The sequence below is a fragment of the Siphateles boraxobius genome, unplaced genomic scaffold (assembly GCF_051911475.1).
Source record: "Siphateles boraxobius isolate OS27281-9 unplaced genomic scaffold, OSU_SipBor_1 130, whole genome shotgun sequence".
Classification (NCBI taxonomy): Eukaryota; Metazoa; Chordata; class Actinopteri; order Cypriniformes; family Leuciscidae; genus Siphateles; species Siphateles boraxobius.
The window spans coordinates 2,386,585-2,411,785 of NW_027508734.1; the positions used below are offsets into that span (position 1 = coordinate 2,386,585).

At 38.0% G+C, this 25,201-nt stretch overlaps 1 protein-coding gene across 1 annotated transcript; it reads right to left on the reverse strand.

Moving 5' to 3' along the window:
* Window positions 1-19,946: 19,946 nt before the first annotated feature.
* On the reverse strand, window positions 19,947-23,330 carry LOC143737815 (uncharacterized). Its single transcript, XM_077229682.1, has 6 exons — window positions 22,870-23,330; window positions 21,825-22,108; window positions 21,384-21,718; window positions 20,770-21,189; window positions 20,501-20,655; window positions 19,947-20,377 (listed from the first exon to the last, which is right to left on the reverse strand). Exons 1-6 carry the CDS (start codon window positions 23,328-23,330, stop codon window positions 20,113-20,115), a joined length of 1,920 nt encoding a protein of 639 aa, XP_077085797.1. The 3' UTR covers window positions 19,947-20,112.
* Window positions 23,331-25,201: the final 1,871 nt, after the last annotated feature.

Sequence of the window (25,201 nt, forward strand, 5' to 3'; positions counted from 1 at the left end):
AGAATCACTGAAGGAGAAAAACTCAAATTGTAAGCCACCGTTATGGCGGTCATCGGTGGCTTTAGTTGGGCTCTTGACCCTTATATTTTTATCTTTAGTTTTCTTTGGCTGATGTATCTGAGTTACAACTGCCAGATGAACAAAGAAAAATGTGATTTAACGGTGTTGGTTATATTATGACCGTCATCATTTGAACTTTATGATTTTGATTTACGTTGTTGGTTACAGCATAACTGTGATTCTGAATAAATATCCAGAATTTTAGCTATAATAAAAAGGATTTCTTAAAAGTTGTTTCTAAAAAAGGAATCTTTCTTACAGGCACACACAGACTTCAAGATTCACTCTATGCATCTCAACAATGGTGACTAGCAGAATATTCAAGTAGGAAAAGTAAATTACATAGAAAATTCAGATCATAATTTATTCATATCGCAATGCATGATGGGAGCCATTAATGAGTTGTGATTGGTGGCAGCCACTGCAACATGCTTTATTATTGTCACCATTGTTGAGATTCACAGGCTGATTATTGATGTCTGTGTTTCTAAAATAATTTATTTGAAAGAGTTTTGATCAGAATGATGTTTATTAAATATTTTAGATTATAAGCAACATACCTATTCTCATATATGCTCTAATATCACAAAGCTGTTGCAAATAAATTAAACCAAAGTATCTCAATAAGATTCATTTTTCAGATCACAGCATGATTATGCAAAACACAACCAACACTATCAGATCACACTTTTCTTTGTTCATTTGACTGTTTTAAATAAATAACAGCAGATAAACAAATTTAAAGTGAATGTATAAAGGTTGAGAGGCCAACTAAAGCAAACACTTATCGCCATAACGGTTGCTTACAATTTGAGATTTTCTCCTTCAGTGATTCTGCTTGTTAACATCAGGTGTCTTCAATAATGCTCAAACGTCACTAAATTAATCACTTAATAATCTCATTAACTTTAACACTCTTGAGTGTTAATTTAACACTGGAGTTTGTGCTGTAGAGTAAATGCCGCTCCATCTGAAAGCAGGTGAAGGCGATTTACTACTAATCAAGGAACCGGCTTTACTGACGAGATGCGCATAACAATATCGTGCGATATATCACCCAGCCCTATCTGCACAGAATTAACCTCCTAAGACCCGAGTTTTGGTCAGAGGTGGAAAGTCCAGGGGTCAGAAAGTAAAAGTCCTGCCACATTTTTATTCCACCCACAGCAAAAACTCCAGTGTTAAAGTTAATGAGATAATTAAGTGAATAATTGAGTGATGATTGAGCATTATTGAAGGCACCTGATGATAACAAGCAGAATCACTGAAGGAGAACGTCACATTTTTTTAAGTCACCTTTATGGTGATCAGTGTCTGCTTTAGTTTGACTCTTGACCCTTAAATCATTAACTTTAGATGTTGATTGGCTGCTGTACATGAGTTAAAACAGCCAAATGAACAACAAGGAAAGCTGATGCACTGGTGTTGGTTAAGTTTTGACGTAATCATCACTTGTCACAAAACTCATTTGTAGAGTTTAACCTTTTGATTACACAGAAAAACATTTTCAGAAATATAAATATTATCCAAAAGATTTCGTAAAAGCTATTCTATTCTAATTACTTTATGGGCACACACAGACATCAAGAATCAGCCTGTGATTCTCAAAAATGGTGACAATTATATAGCATGTTATATAGCATATAGCGGTGCATTCTGGGTGCCACCAATCAAAACACATTCATGGCTCCCATCATGCATTGTGGTATGAATAAATTATGATCTGAATTGTCTTAGTAATTTCCTTTTCCTAATTGAATATTCTGTTTGTCACCATTGTTGAGATTCATACACTGAATCTTGATGTCTGTGTATGCCTAAAAGAAAGATTATTATTTATTTATCAGAACAACGTTTAAGATATCATTTGGTTTATTTTGAAAAATCTAGATCTAATGTTATAGAATCACTGTGATGCTGTTATGATCATTATACATTTAAGTCATAGAGTAGGCTTTAAATGAGTTCAGTGACTCAGGTCAAATGATGATTATGTCTAAACATGATCTACAACATCTGATCTGATCTCTTTGTCATCCAGCTGTTAAAACAGCCAAACAAAATATTTAGATAAACATTTAAAGGGTCAAGAGCCCAACTAAAGAAAACACTAATCACCATAATGGTGACTAAAATATAGATTTTCTCCTTCAGTGATTCTGCTAGTTAACATCTGGTGTCTTCAATCATATCTCAATCATCACTCAATTATTCACTTAATTATTCTCATTAACTTTAACACTCTTGAGTCTGGATCCAAATAAACTCCCAGTAAAGTTCATTTAACACTGGAGTTTTTGCTGAGGGTGGAATAAAAATATGGCAGGACTTTTACTTTCTGACCCCTGGACTTTCCACCTCTGATTTGATGTCCACGTATGTGGACAACCAGGTCTTAGGAGGTTAAGTATTATGCTGCAGACAACCAATAATGTTATGTCCACGTATGTGGACAACCAGGTCTTAGGAGGTTAAAGGTCAACTGCCAACTGGTCAACTAAAGCAAACACTGATCTCCATAATGGCGACTAAAATTAGATTTTTCTCCTTCAGTGATTCTGCTTGGTAACATCAGGTGTCTTCAATAATGCTCAATCATCACTCAATCAATCACTTAAATAGCACATTAACTTTAACACTCTTCGGTGTTAATTTAACACTCATATTTTAACACTTTAACACTCTTGAGTCTTTAACACTCTTGAGTTTTTGCTGTGTAGTAACATTCAGGAAACTGGACATTTTTATGTTCTTGGAATGTTAGAAATCAAAGTTACTTTCTTATTGAATTTTTAAATTCTTGTCGAAAATTACGTTTAAAGAACGTTTGAGGAACATTATATCTTTTAAAACACGTTCCTCTAACGTCAAGAAAACTGGACATTTTTCACATTCCCAGAACCAACACTAAATATTTTGAGAACGTTCTTATAAAAAAAAAAAATCGGTTAGCTGGGTACAGCCTTATTAAATCAGCACGTGAACTTGCGTGACCTACCGCTGTGAATGCACATGTAGACTGGGAAGAAGAAAAGTGTGTCACTGGCGGACGGAAAGAATGAGGAAAACCCCAAAAATGGTCATGGCAAGTGGAATCACAGAATATATGTTCTTAATGCACACTTGCTACACTTGCAAGACATTTGTTCTTGTATTTGGCCCAAATGTTCAAGTGGGCATGAAGACCACAAGTGTGTGTAGAACTTTTGATAACCCGATGGGACACACTTACGGTGTTGTAAAAATGCAAGTGTTCACAGAGCTTCATTTTGATGTTCAAAGCTTGAAAAGGAAAAAAGATATAAACTGTTTTGCTCATATAGAAGAAGCCTATATATTTCCTCTTCTGAGAGCTGAGACCCCTTACATTCCGAGACGAGATAAAAGACATTAAAGTGCTCATATCATGGTTTCATTCCCCTGAAGTCCATTTCTAATCTCAGTAAAGATTATTAGACTCTCATTATCTCACTGAAATAATATCATCATCTTCTGCTGCTGTTTCAGAATAAACTCTTTATTTCCTCCATCTGAATACTTGATTCTGATTGGCTGAAATGTATTCATTAAAACATTGTTACATTTTTAAGAATTAATCTTATTTAGAAAATTCTTATTTTGTTTAGTTTCATACTCCTGCTGTTTACTGTTTGTTTTTTTTGTTTGTTTATAGAACATGAACATATTTGCATACATCCTCATCACTCATTTGTTTAGGTCCACATTTAGACTTTCATGGAGGACAATATTTACATATCTGACGTGAAACAGAAGCAGAAACAGTGTGTTATTGTCCTAGACATATTACATTGTTTCATTGAGTCTTATTCATATGTTAGTTTTATTGCAACAGTAAATCTTACACTTTTTAACATTAGTGTTTGTCCGGCTTTGGTAACAGAGATTATAAAGCACATTTGATATAGAAAAAAAGCAGTGAGAAATGATTATGTAGTAGATGATTATGTATTGATGTTTGCACCAACCTTGGATTTTAGGCACCATGAAAGTGGTTCAGTTTTTAGCGATGTTCATCGCCTCAACCCATAGTCATGATACCAACAAACCGGATTGGATTGGTTTGGTTTTGTCAACTCGAAACTAATCCTGTAACCCTGAGTTTGTTCAACTATCATCATGGTACGGCCCCTGATTTACTGATTTAATCTAGTGTTTAATCGCTTATCAAACATCTGTTATATTGTTAACACAATTCAATTATACTTTACCACCACTGAGAAACTACAGTCAGCTAATATGAAGGATTTTTAAACTCATCGTTTATATAAAAAAATAATTGTACTTCACAGACATCAAAAATCAGCACATGAATCACTACAATGGTGACTATCAAACCAACAAACACAAACAGATAAACTCTGAACATCACAAAGCAAGCTACAAAAGGTCACAACAAAAACAATGGCAAAAATAAAAGCAGATGAAGAAAATATGAAGACTATGCAGCTGCATTTATTAATGATGCAGTGCATGCTGGGAGTTTTGTACCATGGTGTCACGAACGGCTCAGGGCCATGACGAATGAACAACAAAATTGAATCAAAAAGTATTTATTAACAAAAATAAAGTTTAAAGCTCATAACTAAATAAGAAAAACACAGCAAAACTACTTTTTGTTGATCATCAAACCTGTTGAGATTCATATGCCGATTTTTGATGTCTGTGTTTCTAACTGATGCAGGAGCTTTTGCTGTAGAACCACAGGGATGCTATAATCAATCATATAAAATTAATAACATATCACTCGTGGGTGAAGACTCTGGATGAAATGATTGAATCAGGTCAAGTCAAGTTAAGTCACCTTTATTTATATAGCGCTTTTTACAATTCAGATTGTTTCAAAGCAGCTTTACATAGACAACAGGAAAATAATGTTGTAGTAATATTGTAAAATATAAAATTAAATGTCCCCAACTAAGCAAGCCAAAAGCCAATGGCGACAAAGGTGAAGAAAGGCGAAAAAGGCGACAGTGGCAAGGAACCGAAACTCCATCAGTGACAGAATGGAGAAAAAAAAACCTTGGGAGAACCCAAACTCGTTTGGGGGGCCAGTCCTCCTTTGGCCAATTAACAAACAGTGTATGATTATGATTCAGGCAGCATTATAGGTCAGAAGTCAGATTGGATCAGAACTTTCACAATATTTATCCAGTTCATCTGGTTAGGGGTCGGAGTAATCACGTCGGTATGGAGATGAGTTTGTTGAGGTGTCTATGAGGCCTTCACAGGGTTGATGAGGCTGGCACTTCAGGACTGCGTTGTCGTCGTGTCTATGCACTGGTCCTTCATCAGATCTAGATATGGCCTGGATCCGGCGGACTGCAGTAAACCTCGGGATAAACAGAGAGACTAATATTAGCGTAGACACCATCCTTCTAATGATGTACCAAGTACATCAGGATTTATGGGAAGTGTTCCCGGTTCCGGATGATCTAAACTATGCAGCCTAACATTGAATTATAGAAGTCTATAATGGGTTTTGTGTATGCTAAGCCAAAGAGATGTGTTTTTAGTCTAGATTTGAACTGACAGACTGTGTCTGCTCCCCGAACAATGTTAGGAAGATTGTTCAAAAGTTTTGGTGTTAAATAGGAAAAGGATATACCGCCAGCAGTCGATTTAAATATTCTAGGTATTATCAACTGGCCAGAACTTTGAGATCGCAAAAGACGTGAAGGAATATAATGCGTTAAGAGCTCGCTCAAGTACTGGGGAGCTAAACCTTTTAGTGCTTTGTAAGTAAGCAGCAATATTTTAAAATTTATACAATGTTTAATAGGGAGCCAATGCAGTCTTGACAGAACCGGGCTAATATGGTCGTACTTCCTGGTTCTGGTAAGAACTCTAGCGTCTGCGTTTTGAACTAGCTGTAGTTTGTTTATTAAGCGTGCAGGGCAACCACCCAGTAGAGCATTACAATAATCTAGCCTTGATGTCATGAACGCATGAACTAGTTGTTCCGCATTTGTCAATGAGAGCACATGACGTAATTTAGATATATTTTTAAGATGGAAAAATGCGGTTTTACAGACACTAGACACGTGACTTTCAAATGAAAGATTGGTATCAAAGAGCACACCCAGGTTCCTAACTGACGACGAAGACTTAACAGAGCAGTCATCAAGTGTTAGACGGTATTCTTGGTTATTACGTGTGGAAGTTTTTTGTCCAATAATTAGAATCTCTGTTTTTTCAGAATTTAGTAGTAGGAAATTACTAGTCATCCAATTTTTATATCAACTATGCATTCCGATAATTTTGAGAATTGGTGAGTTTCGTTAGGTTTGGAAGAAATATAGAGCCGAGTATCATCAGCATAACAGTGAAAGCTAATTCCATGTTTCCTAATGATATCTCCTAAAGGTAGCATGTACAGAGTGAAAATCAGCGGTCCGAGAAGTGAACCTTGTGGTAGGCCATACTGAACTTGTGATCGATAAGACATCTCTTCATTTACTGCTACAAACTGATAGCAGTCAGATAAATATGATTTAAACCATGCTAATGCAATTCCACTAATGCCAACATTGTTTGTTAGTGGTCAATGGTGTCAAATGCAGCACTAAGATCAAGTAACACCATTAGAGAGATACAACCACGATCGGATGATAAGAGCAAATCATTTGTGACTTTAATGAGAGCTGTCTCAGTGCTATGGTGCGGTCTAAATCCTGACTGGAAATCCTCGCAGATATCATTTCCTTCAAGAAAGGAAAACAGTCGTGAGGATACTGCTTTTTCTAATATCTTTGATAGGAAAGGTAGATTTGAGATCGGCCTGTAATTGACTAATTATGTAGGGTCAAGTTGCGTTTTTTTAACAAGTGGTTTAATCATAGCCAGCTTAAAGGTTTGTGGTACGTATCCTAGAGACAAAGACGAATTAATGATGTTAAGAAGAGGATCTATGACTTCTGGAAGCATCTCTTTCAGTAGTTTAGTCGGTATAGGGTCTAACATACATTTTGTCGATTTAGATGAATTAACGAGTTTGCAAAATTCTTCCTCTCCTATGGCTATGAATTAATCAAATTTTACCTCGGGGAGACTATAATGCACTCCCTGATGCGATGCTGTAGTAGACGGAAGCATAGTTATAATTTTGTCCCTAAGATTATCAATCTTATGAGTGAAGAAGTTCATAAAGTCATTACTGCTGTGTTTCTTGGAAACTTCGGGGCTTGAAGCTTTCTTTTTCGTTAGTGTAGCCGCTTTTTCAAATAAATACCTAGGATTATGTTTATTTTATTCTAATAGGGTTTAAAAATAAGCAGATCTAGCAGCCTTTAAAGCCTCTCTGTAAGCAATCGAGCTCTCCTTCCATGAAATCCGAAATACCCCTAGTTTTGTTTTCTTCCAGTTGCGCTCCATTTTTCTGGCTGCTCTCTTAAGGGCCCGGGTGTGCTCGTTGTACCACGGCGTTGGACTATTTTCTTTAATCTTCTTTAAGCGCAACGGAGCAACTGTGTCTAAAGTGCTGGAAAGGAGAGAGTTAAAAGTTTCAAGTTCTTCTAAGCTATCTGGGATGCTGAGATGATGAAACTGATTAGGAAGATTATTGATAAAGCAATCTTTAGTGGCAGAAGTGTTAGGTCTAACATACTTGTAACACGGAGTTGGGTAAATGTAATTTACATGAGACTAGATAATGATCTGAGATGTCGTCGCTCTGCTGCAGAATTTCAACAGCATCAACATGTATTCCATGTGATAATTTTAGATCTAGAGTATGATTACGACAATGAGTAGGTCCTGAAACGTGTTGTCTAACTCCAATAGAGTTAAGAATGTCTTTAAATGCCAATCCCATTGCATCTTTTCCATTATCTACATGTATATTAAAATCACCAACAATTAGGACTTTATCTGCAGTCAATACTAATTCTGATAGAAAGTCAGCAAATTCTTTGATAAAATCTTTATGGTGCCCTAGTGGCCTGTATACAGTTGCCAGCAGAATCCTCAAACTTGATTTATCGTTTACATTATATATTTTTACCTTAAGCACCAACACTTCAAAATAAGTATATTTAAAACTAGAATTTTTAGTGGTTTTGAAAATATTACTATAAATTACAGCAACACCTCCCCCTTTGCCTTTCAGGTGAGGTTCATGTTTATAACAGTAATGATGGGGGGTGGACTCATTTAAAGTAATATAATCGTTTGGTTTTAGCCAGGTTTCTGTCATACACAGCACATCTAGGTAATAATCTGAAATCATATTATTAACTATGAGCGCTTTTGAAGTAAGGGATCGAATATTCAGCAACCCAAGCTTTATCGTTTGTTCATCTATATTATATCTATTTTTTATTTGTTGAATATCAATTACATTTTTAACCTTAGATCGGTTTGGACGTTTTTTGGATTTCCAAATTCGGGGAACAGACACAGTCTCTATATGATGATATCTAGGTGAAAGAGGCTCTATGTGATGGGATTTATCTGACCTTGGTGACGCTAGCAGACGGTCGGTTTAGCCAGTCTGTCTGCTTCCTGACCTGAGCCCCAGATTGTCATGTTTGACCTCTAAGACTATGAGCCAAATTACTAGAGAGAAGAACAGCACCATCCCAGGAGGGATGAATACCATCTCTTTTCAACAGGTCAGGTTAGCCCCAAAAACTTTTCCAATTGTCTATGAATTCTATATTATTTTGCGGAGAACCACTTAGACAGCCAGCCATTGAGTGATGACAATCTGCTAACTATCTCATCACTCCTTCGAACAGGAAGGGGGCCAGAGCAAATTACAGTCCCTGACATCGTACTTGCGAGTTCAAACACCTCTTTAATATTCATTTTGGTGATCTCCGACTGGCGGAGTCCAACATCATTAGTGCCGATGTGAATAACAATCTTAGAGTATTTACGATTAGCATTATCCAGCACTTTTAAATTTGCTTTGATGTCATGTGACTATGTTGGCTGGTGTCCCTATTTTCACGTTCCGTGTGATCGAATCACCAATTGTTACTACGCCTGACAAGCTTTCGCGCCTGGCACGTCTATTACAGTGTGTATGCACCGGTGTCAGACATTGACGAACATGTGAAATATCTGAGAGCAAGACCAAAGGGACTGCAGTGTGCATTCGAGGGATATATCCAAGACATAATATACAACCGATTAGAGAATAATTTCATACAAATTGAATACAAATGCGGAAATATATTTTAAAGTATGTCAGTGAGCCTCCGTCTTTTCTTTAATCGTCTTATTTTACGTTAAAATATATGCATTATGAACAAAGAAACGTCATTATTTCCAAGCAATAGGTGTTTTTGTTAATCCTGTGGACATGTAGTTGTGAATTGGGTTTCTCACACTGCTGGATCCACGCACATAATTTCTCCCCTTGGCTTTTAGATTTTCGGGAAAGAAAAAAATTCCACTCCCCTATCCAAACTTAGGATACCAGGTATCAGATTTGCACAATCCACACGCACAACGCTTCGGCATGTTTCCCTCGCTCGAAAGCTTGCCAGACCTAGTGACGGTTGCTAAGACACGATTGGCCAGTGGCGGTTTTCAGGCGTGGCTTAGCGAAGGTTCAATTGGGTATTTTTTAATCTCTCCATCTCATGGTCTGTGATGCTGAACTATCGTATGAGTTTCTAAAGGTTTTTGAATTCTTTGCACAGACCATTGATATTGTATGTGCAACAATAGCATGCTCAGGCTCAGTGGCCATACATCTAATTTTAAATGCATTTTTGTTCAAACAATATTATATAAATGGTGATGAATGTACTGATTTGATGTATTTTAAAAAGATGGATGATAGATATTCTTCAATCTTTCTGACAAAGAACAAAATATAATGTGAATTACAGTATGTGCAATGTTTTTTTATTTATGAATTGTAGTGTACAGTGTTTATTATAGGGGGGTAGCATCCACAGCTCAGTACTCACTTCTCATGAGTACTCTTAAATTAGCTACTTTTTTACTCTTACTCAAGTAGGCCTAGTTTTTTGGACAAGTACTTGTTACTCTACTCACACTACATTTTTTGGAATGTAATGGTACTTTTACTTGAGTATGCTTTTTCAGTACTCTTTCCACCATTGCTTACGGAAAGAAAAAGCCAAGAGGAAGGTGATCAGGTGTTTTTGGCTGTTGTGATTATATGATTATATACTCATATTGGACTCATCTGCTTCACCGATCTCTTCCTTGTCTAATCCTTAATTATATTGAGTCTTTTAATTTTATATGTTAATTTATATTTTATAGGGGTGGTGATAGCGCAGTGGATAAGACACATACCTTTGGTGTGAGAGACCCAGGTTTGAATCCACTTTGAGACACCAATGTGTCCCTGAGCAAGACACTTAACCCCTAGTTGCACCAGAGGCGTGTGACCTCTGACATATACAGCAATTGTAAGTCGCTTTGGATAAAAGCGTCAGCTAAATGTAATATGTATTGATTATAGTATCTAATCTGGTTTTGTCATTGTGGAATGTCATGTTAAGAGGATAATGAATGAGCAGATATTTAATCATTTTTAGTATATTTTTGTGTCAATACATTCAATGTCCTGTTTCTTTGTCGGATCTTCTTGTAATTTGTTGTATTGTATTGATTATTGTCTAATTTAGAATCTGTCTAATTATCCAATTTCGTTATTGTAATTTTTTTTTTGTTGCCTTTTGTGCTTATATTTAAGAGCTATGCATGCAGCATTACATAAGAAGCGAACTGCATCCCCTTTGAATAAACTTGCAAATAAATAGATTAATATTTGATTTGAGATTCGCTTCCGTTCATAGGGATCTTTCATTAGCCAACCAGTCAAACATTATACACATTCACTTTTGGCCATGGCCTTGATAAAAAACGAAACTCACATTGAACAGTAATTTTGTTACATTTTATTTGATTTGATTGAGTATTAAGATGACATGACAGTCAAGCAGTTGCATTCCAATCTGCAGTATTAATTGTATGTTCTCCATGTCACCTATATATTGATTTAACCTTCCCTGCCCAGGAGATCAACACTGCTGTAATCATTTTCATCGTCGTAGCTCGTGTTGTCATCATCATCTTAGTTGTTGTTGTTGTTATTGTTGTACACACCCTCGTTGTCATCATCGTCCACGCCCTCGTTGTAATCGTCGTAAACTCCCTCGTTGTCATCCTCGTCCACAACCTCATTGTCATCCTCATCCTCGTCCTCATTATCGCCCTCGACATATTCCTTGAGTCCTTCTCTGATCTTTTTTTGCATATTTTTACCAGGAAAGCCTTTTTTCTTGTATTGATTTGAAGGCTCAGCTGGGTAGGGAGAAAGATGCTCTGTTGAGTAGGGAGAATGATGCTCAGTTGAGTAGGGAGGATGATGCTCTGTTGAGTAGGGAGAATGATGCTCAGTTGAGTAGGGAGAATGATGTTCAGTTGAGTAGGGAGAATGATGCTCAGTTGAGTAGGGAGAATGATGCTCTGTTGAGTAGGGAGAATGATGCTCAGTTGAGTAGGGAGAACGATGCTCAGTTGAATAGGGAGAACGATGCTCAGTTGAGAAGGGAGAACGATGCTCAGCTGGGTGGGGAGAACGATGCTGAGCTGAGTGAGGATTCTGATGCTTAGACATGTGGAGAGACGGACGGAAAGCAATCAAGGGGAATAATGTTGATAAAGTTGCCAGTGAAGTTAGCTGTAATGTACACACACACACACACACACACACACACACACACACACACACACACACACACACACACACACACACACACACACACACACACACACACAATAGAATTAGTATGTTTTGTCCATTGCTTAATTTGCAAATCCTGAGGTCCCGGAACAATGGGAGGTGATGGATCTGGCAAGTGAGTGGGGTAAGGAAATGTATCGCAACATATGCACATGTTCGGGTTGCACATCATCACAGTCGGGTTTGCATCCAAATATTTTGATGTGCACATAGGAAATTCTGAATGGAAACGCTTGACATGGAAATAAACTCCCATAATTAACATAGACATTGAAGTCGCGTTGCTAAAATTGCGTGTGCTCTCACTTGTTAACAGTTTCGCTCTGTGAAATACTGAGGTGTGGTCAAGGCCAGCTACAGTACTTAAGCAGTGTAAACACACTTTCCTTAAGAGAAGCAGTTGAGCGAACAAAAGTGGAAAACATACTTTAAGAGTATTAGTGACTTTTCTCAGTTGATTCTAGCGCAGTTGTCGTTACTAGAAATCATTGTTTGTTTCTGTGTTTACTGTGCTCTAATCGCGTTGCTGAAATCGTGTTTGCTCTTGCTGTTTGCATGGTTTGTCAGTTTGCGCTCTGTGTAATACTAAGGTCTGGCCAGCTGAATTAACTAACGACGTATTAGGCCGGTATATGATCGATTAGTATACATAGTATACATGGTATACTTTAGCCCTTGTGTAAAGTCCTCATCGTGTGAAAACAGATGAGTGTAAAGAACCAATCCACCGAGCAAGGACACCAACAAGGCACTTGACTAATGTTTATTCTTTTCTTCCTCTTTTATACAGATTGTTCTCATCTTTGTCTGTGTGACCCATTTTCACTATGTGCTTCCAAATCCCTACTATTACTAACTTTTGTAAATCGCGTGTCACACATTGGAGGCCGTGCAATCCTAACAACCTGTGTACTTTTCCTGTCTTCTGGTACATTACTTTCTTTTCCTATTGGTCTCTGGAATTTCCAGTCTCCTGTAAACAAAGCTGATTTCATTAGATCTATTTCTAGTCATTCAGGTCTCAACCTCATGGCCCTGAAGACCTGGATCAGACCAGAGGACACTACCACACCTACAGCCCTCTCCACTAACTTCACTTTCTCACAAAACCCCTCGTCTAACTGGAGGGGACGGGGGTACTGGTCTGGTCATCTCCAATGAATGGAAATTTAATCCTTTACCATCTCTGTTTTAGTTATGAGTTGTAAACTTTATTTTTGCTAACAAATACTTTCTGATTCGCTTTTGTTCTTGTTGCCTCCCTCATTTGTTGCGGCTCAGAGCCGGCCATGACAATAGGGACAACCCTTTTAGACCGACCATTTTTCCAGTCGTTAAACTAGCAAAAGTGGATTGACTTGCACTTGTGCCGTGCTCTTAAGACCATGAGCTTATATCCATATGTTCAAAAGAACAAAAAGATGGCTTCCCGTGTAATTATACGCTGTAAAAAAATGTTTGTTGACTTAACTCATTATTTTGTGTTATCTTTTTGCATGGGTTTTTTTGTTGTTGTTGAGTTTAACTAACTTATTTTGAAAAGTGTACCTGACAAATTTGGAAATGTTTACCTGACAAATTATAAAGTACAATGAACTGATTTAATTTAGTTAAGTAAACTTTGAATCTAAGTTCGGCCGACTAAAGTTAAGTTTTCTAAACTACATCCAATAAGTTCAGCCAACTAAAGTGGTGTTTTGAAAATCAAATTTTTAAGCCACCATTATGGTGATCAGTGTTTCCTTTAGTTGGGCTAGTGACCCTTAAACTGTTAACATTAGATTTTGTTTGGCAGTTGTATCTGAGTTATAATTGCCAGATGATCAAAGAGAAAAGGTGATTCCGTTGGTGTTAGTTATGTTTTAACATACTCATTACTTGAGAGTTTTTTAGTGATTCTATAGCAAACGATATTCACGCTTTTTAATATAGTCCAAAATATTTCTTGAAAGTTTTTCTGATCAAAACACTTTGAAAAATGATTTTGTTTAGACACACTGACATCAATAATCAGCCAGTGAATCACAACAATGGTGACAATTATAAAGCATGTTGCAGTGCATTCTGGGTGCCATCAATCAAAATGTATTCATGACTTTTTTTTTTTTTATCAGAACAACTTTTAAGAAATCCTTTGGATTATTTAGACATTTCTAGGTCTTGTACTGTATAATCCTTGTGATGTTGTAATCACCATTATACATTTAAAGTCAGAGATTAGGCTATAAAGGAGCTTTGTGATGCAAATCAAGTGATGATTATGTCAAAACGTAACCAACACCGTCAGTTCACCTTTTCTCTTTGATTATCTGGCAGTTATAACTCAAACAGTTTAAGGGTCACATGACCAACTAAAGCAAACATTAATCACCATAATGGTGGCTTAAAAAATTAGTTTTTATCCTTTGGTGATTCTTCTTGTTAACATCAGGTGTCTTCAATAATGGTCAATCATCACTCAATGAATCACTTAATTAGCTCTTTAACTTTAACACTCCCAACTTTAACCAGCCATATACTCCCAGGAGAGTTCATTTAACACTGGAGTTTTTGCTGTGAATAATTCTGAAAAAAATGCTTTTACTATTGTTTATTTGCACTTATGAATTTAATGTATGATTTATTATTATATTATTTGTTAACACAAGACTATAAAACGCTTATTACGAACTAAAAACTCGCAACAATCACTTTCACAATATAAAATGTCACACTTACTCTGTATCAGTCTATTTCTTCTGAAGACACGTGTAAGGAATATTTTTTTGTGTAATTCAAAAAGAAGTTTAGGTTTTAAGACCATATTGTCTACCAGACAGCAAGATAGATGGATGAATTAAGTTTAGTTTACTATCAAAGTTTTAGAGTATAATTGAAGTAAAACCTGCAGAAAATGTAGTGCAGTTGTTTCAACTTAAATTTATAAGTTAAAATAACAAGTATACTTGTTAACTCAACAGAAAATCTAGTGCAGTTGTTTAAACATACATTTTTGAGTTAAAATAACAATTTTACTTGTTCATTCAACTTTCGGTCTATAGTGAGGACAAGAAAACTTAAAATTAATTGTTGTCTGGACAATCTAGTTATCTCTACTCAAAAAAATAAGTTGAAATAACTAAATTGCTAAAATATTTTTTACAGAGTAGCAGTGACTTTTTTAATTAGATATTAACAATTTAAAACACGCAAACAAAACATATAACATTGCTGAATAGGGCTCTAGTTTGGACAAAAAAATCACAATTCGGTGTCCAAATGATTTTTGGACTGCACAGTTAATATTCATTATATTTGTAGAAACACTAGACAGTTAGATATTCATAGTTAGCTACAGTAAAATGTAGAATACATAATGTTAACTTACCTCCTTTTTTCTCAATCTGAATCCTGTAAAGTTTATATTTGCAGGCTGTCTTATATACAAGCAGGATACTTTACTTTTGAAAAGACACTCCCTCAAACATCCAAAACTCTTAAAAAAAACTAAAAGACATGCCTATAAGAATTCAACTGGCATATTAACGTGACTAGTTCTCTAGAAGATGATCTGACCTTCAGCACTGTGTATTAGTTCAGCTATTTTAACTCTGTTATAGAGTTTTGAAATTATTTTTGGAAATGTTATAGTCACCTGACCGAACTAAGCCTGATCAAATCAATACCATTTACAAAAATCGGGTTCTCAAACTCATTCACCACATGCACATGTTTTTGATAGAGTTTGCTTTTAAATAAGTGACATTTCATAAAATGTACTGTATTTTGTAATATCGTCTTTAGTTACAATAGTTATTGATGGACTGTAAAACAAATTTATTGTTGATTTACAGTATATTCCTGCTAGTAGCTGCACTGTTTTTAATGGAATTCTTACAGTACTAGTTTGACTATTTAATGCAATGAAATGAAATGGAACTTTATACTGTAACTTAAAGGTTTAATTCACTACAAAATGAAAAAGTCATAATTTACACAAACTCACGTTGTTCCAAAACCATAAGAAATTAATTCATCTTCGAAACACAAATTAAGATATATTTATTGAAATCAAAGAAGTATCTATTCTCTGATTGAAAGTCTGTACACCCACAATTTTCAAGCTTCAAACTATTCATAAAATTAAAACGGTGTAGTGTAAGTGCCCCCTAAGTTAATAACTAATGATCATTGCAACAGAAGTTAATAAATCAAAAACTTACTTTAGCTGTACACAATAACTTTATTCAAGCGTTGCTGTAAAGCCAAAACAATCTCTGTTACTTTAATCCCCTATTATATAAAAGTGCTATATAAATGAAGGTGACATGATTTGACTACATCCATATGATCTAATTTGTCGATAAAGACTTATCTTTTGTTTTCAAGCATACAAGTAAATAAGTGATATTTCCTGAAATGTACTGTGATTTGGAATGTCTTCTTTAGTTGCACCTGGGGCTGTTAACTTTTCAACTGCTATGAAGAACACCTCTCAGGTATTTCAGATTGACAGACATGTCCTAGAGCTCTCACAGGATTGAAGGGTTTTGGGCGTCTGCACTGTCAGTTTATGTTTTAATGAAGGGTTTTGCTGTACTGTTGGTTTAAATTTTTTAAATGTTTCTTCGCTCTGCTTCTCAGCCAGTTACATACCAATCATATAAATAGCCTTTAAACTGCGGCGTATGTAAAAGTAATCTGTAACAATTTACAATGAGGTTCATTTATTAAACATTAGTTAATGTATTAACTAACATGAACTTACCATGAGTAATGTTTTTATTTTTTTTATTTTTTTTATCTTTGTTAACGTTAGTTAATAAAAATTCAGCTGTTCATTGTTTGTCCATGTTAGTTCACAGTGCATTAATGTTAACAAGATTTTGTTAGTACATTTTGAAATTAATATTAACAAAGATTAACAAATGTTATATAAGTGCAGTTCATTATTAGTTCATGTTAAGTAATGAACCATATTGTAAAGTGCATATGGGTGGAAAGTTTCGAAAGGGGTCACCAAACCTCATTCTGCCTATGAGGAAACAATTAAGCAAAATTATGTTTGCATGGTGCTTTGATTCAGAAGAGGTACCACCAGTAGAAATACACTCCAGTAAACGCTGCTATGTACACTGTAATAAGAAAATGTATTGTAGATTTACAGTATATTCATAGCTAGTAGTTGCATTTCTTTTTAAAATATAATTATTACAGTTCTGTCATGAAACTGCACATGGAACATGGACAGAGGTGATCCAAACGCGGGCTTTATTAAGAGGAGAATCCAGAGACAGGTACAAGGAAACAGGCAGGGGTCAAAACCAGGTAAGCAGTCCAAACAAACATCAAATCCGTGCAGGGATAAGGCAAACGGGAAACCGGGAACAGGCAGATAATCAAGGAACCAAAACACTAGAATACAAGGAAACTGGAACAAGGCTAGGTAATGCAGTCAGACACATACAAACACTTACAATACTGAGCCCTGAACAAAGGGAAAACTCAGGCTTAAATCAGGGACGCTCAATCTAAAACAGGTGCAACAAATAAACCATAATCAGTCCAGGGTGAAACATAATGGAAACAATAAACTAGGAAGGAGTGCCCTCCAGAGGCTCAAGCGGGCACTCCAGCCACAGATCGTCACATAACCCCCCCTCTAAGGAGCGGCTTCCAGACGCTCCTAAGAGCTCCGGAGGGAGGTCGACAGGGGATGGGATGGAGGGCCAGGCCCGTGGAGAGGCAGGGGGCCAGGCCCATGGAGAGACCTGGGGCCTGGAGACCAGAGCAGGGCAAGAGACCACGGGGAGGCACGCTCCGCAAGTAGCCAGGGCGGAGCATGCTTGGCAGGAAGACAGGCTGGAGCATAAGTGACAGGAGAACAGGACAGCGTACACATAACACAGGACCAGGGCAGAGTACACTTAACAGGGGACCAAGACGTGGGGAGCACAGGGCTGGACAGGACCAGTGACATGGTAAGCTCAGGCGAAGGTGGTTGTGCAAAGGTCCATGTAGGCACCACCTCCATGACCCTCTCAGGTGTAGGTGGTAGTGCAAGGGTCCACGTAGATGCCACCTCCATGGCCCTCTTAGGGTACCTATTGCCCCCCCCAAAAAAGTTCATGGGGAAATTGAAAGCTAAAGCCTCCGGGCTGGAAACCGCTACTGGAAAAGGCTCCCGAAGCTTGAGAGGCGCAGGTAAGGCGAGGCGCAGAGGCGGGGCCGGCAGGGCGAGGCGCAGAGGCGGGGCCGGCAGGGCGAGGAGTCTGGGAACACCCACCGGAGCCTGGCGAACCAAACGAGTCCTCCTCCTCCTGCGACGGCGAGTCACTGGGCTTGATACACTGACTTGACTGGATTCACTCATTTGGCTCGACTCATTTGATTCACTCGACTTGGTACTAGATTCACTTGACACGGCAGTAGATTCACTTGACACGGCACTAGATTCACTTGACTCGGGACTTGACTCGGCGGCACTTGACTCACTTGACTCGGCGGCACTTGACTCACTTGACTCGGCGGCACTTGACTCACTTGACTCGGCGGCACTTGACTCGGCGGCACTTGACTCGGCGGCACTTGACTCGGCGGCACTTGACTCACTTGACTCGGCGGCACTTGACTCACTTGACTCGGCGGCACTTGACTCACTTGACTCGGCGGCACTTGACTCACTTGAGGCGGCACTTGACTCACTTGAATCGGCACTTGACTCACTTGAATCGGCACTTGACTCACTTGACTCACTTGATTCAGCTGGCACGCTCTCAGACTCAGTAGAAAACCCTTGAGGCAGGAATATAACGGAGCTTACGTGAAGTGTTAGAACGTCGGGATTCACATGTTGCGTGGATACGGTGGACCCTTTACGAAGCGCTGGCTCAACTGGGCTTTCATGTAGCGCAAACTCGGCGGAGCACGTGTGATGCGCTGGTTCACCGGGAGACAATTGATGCGTGGATTCAGTGGGTACCTTGTAAAGTGGCGAATCGTCGGGTCCTTTGTGAAGCAAAAGTTTCAAAAAATCCACAGTAAAAGCCGAACCGCTCATGGAAAGGGCCAGGTCAATATGTGACCGATCACGGAAAGTAGGGACACAAGTCGGTTTTGGGGCATTTTGAGTTATTCACAGATTCTGAAAGTGTAGTCTCAAAGCTTTCCAACGATGTTTAACACATGGAAATCTGATAATATTTGGAGATGTTGTGGCCATTTGAAGGTAGGCACACAAAAAAGCTAAAAGGGGAGAAAACAGCCCCAAAAGATTGTGCAGTTCTCACCTCTCTCTGCTGCTGGGAGTGACAATAGGGCTCATTTACATCTCATTTAGATAAGCCATACCCCCTGTAAAGCTCCCCCCTGTAAAGCTGTAAAGCACAGGGGGGAGCAAAAAGGTCAGGAAAATGTGCCATCAAAGAAAAAAAAAAGTTTGCAAACAGGTAATAAATAAATGTCTCTTAGCATCTACCGATAAAACTGTATAGGCAACTCTTATGTACACTGAATAAAAAATAAGATAAACTCTAGAGAATGTTAAAATCAGAAACAGGATGTGCTATGTGATTTTATATATATATATATATATATATATGCTGGGCAGTAGCTAATATTAAGAAATATGTTGTGCTTTTACTTTTAAAAATGTTGGTAACGTTACAGTTAATGCTTACAAACATTGAAGATTTTGAATACAGAAGTTACATTTGTAATGGTGTATTTTCATTTAGATGTGGTATTATTATTTGTGCAGTAGCTAAGATTAATTACTGCATAAATTAATTAAGATTATTAAGTAATAAATTCATTTTAAGACAGCATGGAATAGATTGTAGAATATGCTGTTAGCTATAATTTGGATGGTATAGTACCATGAGCCACAATTAAAGTCTTGTGACACTCATGGCAGGCGTTATTGTTGTTGTTGTCGAGTTTCTGCGCGCCGATTGCTTTGGGCCGGGCCTAGTCAAAATCCAGGGCTGTTTTTTAGTCCCCGTCCGTCCCTACATACAGTATAGGAGTATGCATCAGAATAGATTTTATTGCCATTGTCAATGAAAGGTTTTACAGACTAGGAATTTTCTTCGGTGTACTCATGCAACATGAAACACAAACTTTTGCTAATGATAAAAAATAAGCAATAAACTGGTTGATTGATATATTCTTTTTTTATTTTCCATAAGCAAATCAATCAAACATTGTTTAGAGTGCTTTCATACAAGAATGTAAAACTAAATTCAGGTGGTTGGTTGATAAAGTGACATTGCAGGTGTTGTAAACAAGAAAAAAGGTCTTTGTGACACAGTCCAAAGAAATTACATTCGCATCCTCTTCTGTGGACTCTTCTGTGTTGTGACCCTTGGCGCTGGGCATGTGATGTCTCTTGCCTCGTCAGCACAGAATGGCCTGATTTTTTCATATAGATAGTTCTGCCTGTCAATTTTCAGTCCAGGTGGGGCCAGGACAGGAAGACCGTCGACAGGGGGCAGATCTGCTCCGTCGCGCAGTAGCTGATATTCGACAGGTTGTGCATCACGGTGACTTTTTGCAAGCACCACACCTGGTCTCTTGGCTTCAAAGCTGTGACAGAAAAAGCACATAAGACATTTTAAACATGCCAAAGTATTTTCTTATAAAAAAACTGTCATGTGTATGTTGTTGCTATGTTATATTGTATGTACACAATGTGAAAGTTTCAATTACCTGAAGTGCTGATAACTCTTGATCTGTGGGAGTCTACGGAAGTGGCGAGTCAGATGCTGCTGCCAGTCGAAGGTCTGGACTAAAACTTTGCCCTCTGCCGTTCCAACAAGCTGTGGGATATTGAGGCGACTCACAGGAGAGCTGTTTTCCACAACCTGATGACAAAAAAGAGAAGAGAGGAAGAAAAAAAAAATCTTCAGTTAAATGTTTCATTGAAGCAGAACAGAAAACAGCACTGAAGTCATTAAAGCAAAGTAAAGTTAAAGTACCTCAGCGATGTCTGCCAAAGTGTTGACTCTTGTCTTCATGTAGGCTTGCTTGATGAGTCCAAAGCCACAGTCAGGGGAAAACTTGGTGTGGCCAGCAATAAGGAAGTGGATTTCAATTTTATCGTGAAGCTTGTGTCCAACCCGCCAGGCAAGGTACCAGAGCATGAAGTTGTTCTTGTTCTGCCCACTGCAGTTGTCACAATGAAGATCCACCTCTGTTTCTCCAACTCCAAAGTTGCAGAAGAAATGATGCATGTAGCTGATGACTTCATTGCTTCCCTTAGTAGATGACATGCCTTCATCAATCAGGTAATTCACCTGTTTCTGCAGCCCTTCACATGAAACACCAAATAGGCCACATTTCCGTGGGGTCAGGAAGTACATTGGTCCTGGCTGGAGAGGGTTTGAGGGAAAGTGTAACTGTAGGAGACAGAGGGAGAGAGGGAACTTGGATTAGATTAAATTAAATTTGCATCTATTCATAATTGTCTAATAAAGATAAACCTTACTATATTGATGCTATTCTGCATTTGCACTATTTATTCTCATGCACCAAATCGCCCTTTAAGGGACATTAATGAAGTAAAGTGAAGTAAATGTGTGTGAAATATTACCTGCTGAGCAAAATCAAAACTGTAATGCATCCTAATCTTCTTGCTTGCTGGTAGGGATGGTCCAAAAGACAGGTTAGAGCCAGAGCAAATCTTTCTGCAGGCAGCAGTCATGTCGTTGTACACAGCCCTCTCTTTCTGCACAAGGGAAAGATGATCTTGTTGCTTCTTTACTGCTTCAGACTTTCTATCATCTGGGAGGTTTGCACTTCGTATCAGCTGCTCGTTATTGCTTTGGCACTGCCAGCAGAGATCTGTGCGTGGCCGGCAACTTTTGATGTGTGGGAGAAGTCGGTTCCACAGTGCTTTGAAGCTGGTTTTACAAACTGCACGCTCACCTGAAAAACAGATATTGCTTATGGTTAATTGTATTGTAATTGCTAATAGTGCTCCGCATTATTTCACTTTATAAGCACTCAATTTTAAATCAATGTTTACACATACCAAGCTCCTTAGCAGACTTCACGTAGAGACGCCACACTGAGGCCTTGGACACATGAGTTGGCAGCAACTTCACATGCCAATCCTTATGCCCAGGCTGTCGGCCATGCAGCATGATGGCATTGTCTTCTGCATAGTTTTTTATGAAGTCCACAACTCTGTTGATATCCTCAGGGCTGATGAACCTGGCTGGTGGACGTGGCAGTGAGTGCTTCTTCCTCAAACGTGGTCTTGCCCCATTCTCCTCATAGTGTTTGACTATATCAGCCAGGGTGTCTCTGCCAATGCTGAAAAAAGGGGGGAAAAAAGAAAAAACGTTTAACATCATGGTCTTGCTAACAGGCATCTTGTCACCTATATCAAAATGTATTGTACAAATTATAGGTACTTTTACTTTACTGAAGTAAATTTTATGATGAATACTTTTTACTTTTACTTACTTTAGAGCTTGTATCTGTACTTCCTGGTTTAGTTTTGTTTTAGTCCTGGTTTAGACCTCACAGTTAGTGGTTAGACCTGGTTCGAGTCAAAGGATTAAAAAAATCCTGTACATTAAACTCTTCATAAATACTTTTACTTTTGACTTGTAATGCACATTTTACGGCTACGTATACTTTATACTTTTACTTAAGTAGGAATTTAATCTGATACATTTACGATTACGTTAGTAAATCCTTGGTAAGAATATTAAGTAGTACTTCCTCCACCACTGGCTAAAATTATTAGCATCACAATCAATTCAAGAATGCTAACAGGCAGGTTTACCTGGGATAAGTTAAGTCATTAACACCAGTCAATTCAAGCAATTGAAGCATTATTCAAATTAATAGCAGAAGCTCACATTACCATCTTAAAGCTCATTATAGTAATGGGGGTTTTGGCAAGTGATATGGTGCTAACGATTAGCAGCTAACGTTACAACTAAAACGACAGTCCTGAGCTAGCTAAAAACAATAGGTAGGTATTGGAAGGTCTAAACATGGACTAAACATGAGCTGAACTTAGAATGAACTTAAAACGACAAACTTTGATGTTTATGGAAACTCACCCCATAAGAAACAGAAAAGTATTCTTGCAGATCTCGTTGCCTCCAATGAAATAAGTCGTTCGGGCACACTTTCTCTTTGTCGGGGTCTTCTTTGTGGATGTAACCATCTCCGAAGTTTGCACTGTGCGTCTGTTTGCCTCTGAATGTCCAATAATTCGCATGTCCTGCCACTCTTTTTCCGCAGCTAAAGAATCCAGCCGTATGTTGTACATAATGTCTGGAGAAAGCTTCTGGCTACAAGACTGTCTCCCATGCAGAGAGTTCTCTTTTCTCCTCGTGTAACATTTACAGTCAAAGTTACGGATTTTCCCCATTTCTCTATCTATATCCCCATCAAATGTTACTATCGATATAGCCTCTGATATCTTACGGTCCAACTCGTCTGACGCCAGTCCGATACATTCTTCCTCGTCTTCATCTTCGCTCAGTTGTAGATTAGGGATATTATTCAGTCTTATCATGCCACTTTCATCTTCGCTCAGATCGTCTTCAGAATCAGTGAACGCTTGTTCATAAGCATCCGGCTTGTCGAAGAAGTACTTCAAAACATTTTCATTGTAACGGCCACGGTTCAGCTCGTCTGCGACATTCTTTGCGGCGTCCATCTTCATTGAATTTTGATATCAGATAGAGCCGGCTAGAGCGCTTCATAATTAAGTAGCCACGCTGTTGGGGGGCGGGGGCAAAAGCGCCGGCGGCTATTCAGTATGGAAATACACACAGACAATGACACGCCCCTACTGCATGCTAGAATCTCCGAAAAACAAGCCGATTTCAACCTCAAAATGTACGCTTTTGAATATACCAATACTGTTATCTCAAACATGGAGAGGCTTCTTCATGATCTCAACTAACAGATTCTGCAAAAAAGCGGAAATCACCAATTTTGGAAAAAAACGCTTGTTTCTCATTTTGCTCGCAAGTTGTGCTGCCGACTTGTGTCACTGCTTTCCGTGACGGGTCACATATAATTATTTTATTTAATATTTTTTTACTACTGTTATATTGTGTTAACTTTGATTATTATTAACTTTTTATTATTATTTATTTATGTATTTATTTATTTATTTATTTATAGACTGTCTAGCAGTTCACAGATGGCGTTTAAAAATTGCAATCCACATGTTCATATATGACGACGTCTTTAAATGAATTATCTGAAAAACTGAGTGTGGTAAAGCCACAGAATTTTTTAAAAATATATTTATGTTTTGATGTTTACAAGATTGGAAGTTTGAAGTAGTTGAATAAAAATGTCATTCACTTTTTCATGCATCACCTCATGTCATCATAACAGAGGCCTGGCTTCAAGGAAAGAACAGTTTCATACAGAAGACAAAAAGCTTAATAAATAATCGCATATCGAATCGCAATTGTCACAGTGTCTGGTTTGTGTTTCCCCGGGTGTCCACTAGAGGTCTCTTCCCCATACTGTCACCATTCACTTTGGAACTGCATTCCCCACAATCCTTGTCTGTACCAATCACTGTTCATTGCACTCAGCTGTTCCCCGTCATCATTGTACCCAGCTGTTCCCTGTTATTTATTGTTAGTTCTTTATTTTATAACCTGTCTGTGTCAGTGTTTGTCATGGAGTCCTTGTTTGATGTCTGCGCACTTCCATGTTTCCATGCCTGTATTGTTTCGTGTTTTCTGGACTGCCTTTGTTGGATTTTGACCTTTTGCATGACTGTTTGTGTGCGTTCCGTGACAGCAATATTGGTGAAAAAAAATGGCAATTAGATTATTTTCAAAAATCGTTCAGCCCTAATGTGAAAACAAAGGCCAATCAGAGGCGTTTAAGATTCCTCTCAACAGCGCTCAAAGAATCACATTTTTTAAATTTCAATACCGACTTGGTACCAAAGTCGGTACTTTTTGACAACTCTGGTCTGCACTGTAAGCGAGCTGCATAGTTGGCAGAATTGTCAATTAAACAATCAGGGCAGTGTCGCACCTGACCCGAACCTAAAAGGCATGTACCCTTAGAACATGGTGCTGATGAAGCATGCCGAGTTGCTTTTTGATCAAAGTATTGCCGAGATACAGCCTTTGAACCAATTTTGGGGTCAACATCATTAAGTTTGTGATATCATAACTTTTAAACAAAGTTCTATTGAGTCATTTCTGGAAGGCTTGGTCCAAGAGCCATTTTTCATAAGAATTTGACAAATTTTGTAGAAAGAGCAGTGAAGAAAAACAGAAAAGTATACTTTTTAAAATGGCAATTACTTTAATGGACAGTCTCTTAATGTAAGATGTTGAATGTGATCATCATGGTGAGCGGAATTGTGTGTACTAAGTTTAGTTTTTCTAGAACAAAGGGTTAAAA

Bases quoted from the DNA above. Each gene is read 5' to 3' on its own strand.
- LOC143737815 (XM_077229682.1), bottom strand. From the start codon at position 23,330: ATGATAAGACTGAATAATATCCCTAATCTACAACTGAGCGAAGATGAA. The intron at 22,109-22,869 runs GTGAGTTTCCAT...CCCTTTTTTCAG, and splicing joins ACTTTTCTGTTTCTTATGGG to CATTGGCAGAGACACCCTGG. The intron at 20,378-20,500 runs GTAATTGAAACT...TTTCTGTCACAG, and splicing joins AAGAGTTATCAGCACTTCAG to CTTTGAAGCCAAGAGACCAG.